This window comes from Notothenia coriiceps, unplaced genomic scaffold, assembly GCF_000735185.1.
Source record: "Notothenia coriiceps isolate Sejong01 unplaced genomic scaffold, NC01 NC01_scaffold00028068, whole genome shotgun sequence".
NCBI lineage: Eukaryota > Metazoa > Chordata > Actinopteri > Perciformes > Nototheniidae > Notothenia > Notothenia coriiceps.
Genome location: NW_011360769.1, coordinates 4,745 through 9,266, shown reverse-complemented (window position 1 = coordinate 9,266; position 4,522 = coordinate 4,745). Strand labels below are relative to the sequence as shown.

The window sequence follows — 4,522 nt, the reverse complement described above, 5'->3', positions numbered from 1 at the left end:
TGGGCTTTATAAAAATCTGTATAGCACATGACATCTTCTATTGAGAGAACTTAAATTCAAATAAAAAACAAGTCTACAGACAGAAATGACGTTACTACAAATGGAAAATATGCATTACAGGCCAAATGTAGTCGGCAAAAACAACTGTGATAAATAATATTAGCAAGTTGGTGGCGCAGCAGCAGCAATAGTTAAGAATAGTCACGACAGTAAACTATTTTTTTATCCAATAATGGATTTCTCTGCTCAACATTTACACAAAATGGCAGTACGTTTACTTTTCTGAATTACTGACACAATAACTATATATTATCTTTCAAACTTGACCCAATTTAAAATCTCACAAAACATGAACGGATGCACAGTTCATTGACATCTTTATTGTTTTGACACAGAAGCAACATGGCGTCTGGAGAGATACCGGGCTCCAGATCAGATCCGGCGGTGACGGAATGACTCACCTTGAGGTCTCGGCACTGGGACTGCAGCCAGTCGTTGATAAAGCCCTGAGGGTCTCTGGCAAAACTCAACATGAACTCTCTCTGGGTCTTCAGCTGGTTTATAGTCTCAATGGTTTCATGGATCTGAGGATAATAAAAACAGAATAAAGAGAATGTTTAACAATCAAAACTGTTAATAAGGTATTAAATATGATTAATAAATGGAAGGATGGAGAACTGGCGTTTCTTTAATAAGCCTTTTACATCCAGTATTCTTCTGATCAGCAGTTTCTAAAGTGTTAAACAGCAGCAGTTGTGAGGCATGTTTCACAGGACAGTATTGAGAGAGAAACTTTAACAGGCTTTGCGACAAACAGTTTCTGATATCAGGCAGTCGCCACAATAAAGTCACAGAATGAATGGCGCCTATCAACTATAAACAAGCTCCCTTTAAAACACGGCTGACACAACAAAGACTAAACAGTAGGGCCGTCTATAGGGGGAGGTCTCCTCGTTTTATCAATATGATTGAAGCCAAGGTAATAGCAGCTAGCAGGAGGTCAAGACGACCTGACTGACCTCTAAAACTCTTAAAAGGAGGCAGCATTTCAAAAGGCTACAATTTAAGAGAGCAGATATGTGTGAAATTGCCCTCAGCAGGCGCACCAAAAAACGACTCGCTCGATGAATAGTAAAGGGATCCAATACAAAAAAAGCCCGTTCACATTGCATTTAAAGCGAGCGCTTGAAATGGCCTTTACGCAGCTACAGCAGATGGAAGTTGTCACAAAGCGTTAAGTTAAATGAAGTGCTATTTCAAAGTACAACACCCCAAAAAATAGTCCTTCCTCTCTTTGTGAGACATTGTTTGAATTCAAGATCGTCAGCAGGGATTTAATAAATCAAAGCGCCCCCAAAAGACACACTGCAGGAAGTCATGAAACTCTTTTCCTCCGCACAGGGAGGGGACACATCCGCCCTGCTGTACCTTGTTGTCCAGTCCGGCTATTTCCTGCTGACTGGCAGTGGACAGCAGGAAGGAGTTCATCTGGGTCTTCAGCGTGTCGTCCACCTCCACGTCAATGTCGTAGCAAGCCGTCTTCTTTTGGTCATTAGGGTCCACACTATGAGAGAATACAGCATATTTAGTTTTAGTAGCATGTGGATATGTCACATGAGCAGCAGGAGATTCAGAGACAATGACAAACGGGGAAAGCCCCATTTTGCACTCGCTGTAATGAGGTTACCTGATCACATGGTTGATGATGATTGGTTCTGGGGGCATCAGGAGGGCATGCAGGCGCTGAGGGATCTCAGAGAACTTCATTCGCTGAGTCTCAAAGATCTACAGAGAAATTAAAAACACACTTTGTGAAGCAATTTCGATTTGGATATTAGGAGGCTTGTTAATATCATTAAAAGTAATATAGTGCTGCAGGGAGGATGTTTTTTTTTAAGTTACCCTCACAAGTATAAGGCCAGTGGGATTTTCCATGCAACTATGTGTAGCCCCGCAGCTTAACTTCTACTGTGCCACTTACTTCATCTACTCAATGTTTATTTTTTACGGAAACAAATATATAGCCACCTCTGTCCCGTTCTGTTTTTTTATCCTGGGGTGTGTTGGTCTCTCTGGTATTAGAATCTGTTGTCACCATGTTTACAGATAGTGTGGGTACAAGAGTAAAAAAAAAAAAAAAGGGATAAATGAGCTTTAAAATGAATGACCCCGTTTCATCTTCACCACATCACAAATCACCGTTTTAGAAACAAGAAACTGGAAGCTGACAAGCAGTGTATTTCATATGTTGACATTGTGGGAATTCAGCGGTCCACAACCTTCTGTTTGTCTCACAGAATGAAATGCGGCTGGAAACCGGCCAGTGCTCCGGAAAGAAGAGTCTCCATACAAGGACAGGAGAGAAGGACTGTTCACACCAGGAGCAGGAACAAGCCGGCCACATTTTGTTTTCATCCAGTTAAAAGAAAAGAGGGTATTTTAGGGTTAGTTGTAGATTTCAAGGTGGGTTCTGCTACTGACCTGCTGCAGGTATTTGTCACAGTTGATGAACTCGCGCTCATGAGGGTCCTGGAGCTTGTGGGTCTTGACGTACTGCCACAGAGCCTGGATGATGACAGGTCTGGTCTGGGTGTGGATGCCCAGCATACGAGCCAGCCGGGGGTCCAGCTTGAACTGAGGGGGCTGATGGGTACAGAGAGAGATTACAGATTAAAGCCAGGTCTATCTGCTATACATGTTAATTGTCCCTTTGATTAACCCTTGTGCTTCACTATGAACATAACTGGCTTTTCAATAATTGTGGCTGTGTTAAGGCTGACGGCAGGACTTTAGGCAAAGGTGTGATTTTCAAATTTTTATAAAATGTACAACATCAGCTACTAATCGATAATTGTGTGAAGCCAGATTACAGACATTATCCCTGTGGATGCAATTAATACTATCGATTATGATCCCACAACCTTACAGCATACATTCATAAAGGCTGTTAATGAAGAACCCTGGTTTAACAATTGTAGTTCTTTTTTTGTTATTTCCTGGTTGAGCACTTTTCTCAGGTTTACCCTACGTGACATATGTATTTTTCTTGTTTACTAAACACACAATAGAAATGTATTTAAATCAATGCTGTTCATAGTTATTTAAACACTACAGACTGAGAAAAAACACCGTTAATAATAATAAAGTAATTCACTTTTTGGGGTGGGTGGGTTATTATATAAACCAACTGTCATCTAAAATATTGATTGTCAAATGAAATAGATATTTGGGAATGTTTAACCTGTTAAGCGCCAAGCCTGTTTTTCAGGCCTCAGGCTCGAAAATGACATTCCCAGAACAAATGACTACATCTTCACTTCTAAAAAGGGGTAAATGAATAATCTTTTTTCTCAAAGCAATGATAAACCTGTGAGTTGGATGTAGAAAAGTCAGAATCAATATAAATGTTTTTATTTTAAAGTAAATTCAGATTAAACATAGTAAAACAAATTAAATTATTGTGTCCGTCCAAAAGAAAAAAATTACTTATAGTGAAAACCACCCTTGAATGATGGGATAGTAGACTAAAAGCTTTAGGAATCCAAACTACCGTAATTTTCGGACTATAAGGCGCACCTGAATATAAGCCGCAGCAGCTAAATTGAATGATGTGTACATATATAAGCCGCACTGGACTATAAGCCGCAGTGCAATAGTAGCTACAGAACATGTACTGTGCTGTGTAAACTGTACTGTATCACATAGCGTTTCAGACACAAACTTTTCAACTTTCAAACTTAAACGGTGCGCTCCCAGCGCACGTACCGGCAGTGATCAACAGCAGCGGTTTTCAACCAGTGGTACGGGGNAATCCATAGATTAGCCGCACCGTTATATAAGCCGCAGCGTAAAAAAATGGGGGGAAAGGCGCGGCTTATAGTCCGAAAATTACGGTATAACATAATAGTACCCTGTATCAAGATTGATGCAAAACAAGTGACATTTGACCTTTTAGAGAGATTTAGCACAAAAGAAAAACACCTTTGGGGTCATTTGCCGTTTCTCTGGAACCCATTGGTCGATTTTGGTGATTGACATCTCTTTTGAACCGTTACGGCCCGTCCACACTCCAGCTTCGACAGCTTCAAAAACGGTTTCCAACGCGTCTGCCCATTCACTTTGAATGGGGTGACGTCACGTTGCCTCGCTTTTCGCCGAACTGAATTGTGGGTAGCAGAGCGGAGCTTTCCTGGCGTTTCAGGCTGCAAAAGTTGAACAATGTTCAACTTCTGAAGCCGGAGACGCCGGAGTAGCCAGCGTCAGCCAATCAAATCCCGTTTATGCAAATCTGACAGTTCAATCGCTAGCCAATGAAACCGCGTGCAAGCTGGGAGAGCCAGACCGCAGTTCATTTCCTCATATTCCAAACGAGAAATTACGGTAGCAAATCCCCGGTTCTTTACGACCAGAACTATTTACCGGGATACCAACCGGAGGAACCAGGCATGGAGGGAGGTGGCAGAGACAGTGGGTGAAACTGGTAGGTTTCCGCCTGGTTTGGGGAGTTTTATATATATACCGG

At 41.6% G+C, this 4,522-nt stretch overlaps 1 protein-coding gene across 1 annotated transcript in view; it reads right to left on the bottom strand.

Annotated features, from left to right (window-relative positions):
- Window positions 1–332: 332 nt before the first annotated feature.
- The window catches only part of LOC104957928 (SWI/SNF-related matrix-associated actin-dependent regulator of chromatin subfamily D member 1-like), a 7,543-nt gene continuing 3,353 nt past the window's right edge, over window positions 333–4,522 (bottom strand). The window contains exons 6-10 of the mRNA XM_010785603.1: window positions 2,482–2,643; window positions 2,029–2,085; window positions 1,688–1,785; window positions 1,429–1,564; window positions 333–584 (exon numbers count right to left, since the gene is read on the bottom strand). Coding sequence (XP_010783905.1) covers window positions 333–584; window positions 1,429–1,564; window positions 1,688–1,785; window positions 2,029–2,085; window positions 2,482–2,643 — 705 coding nt within the window. The remainder of the gene's footprint in view (window positions 585–1,428; window positions 1,565–1,687; window positions 1,786–2,028; window positions 2,086–2,481; window positions 2,644–4,522) is intronic.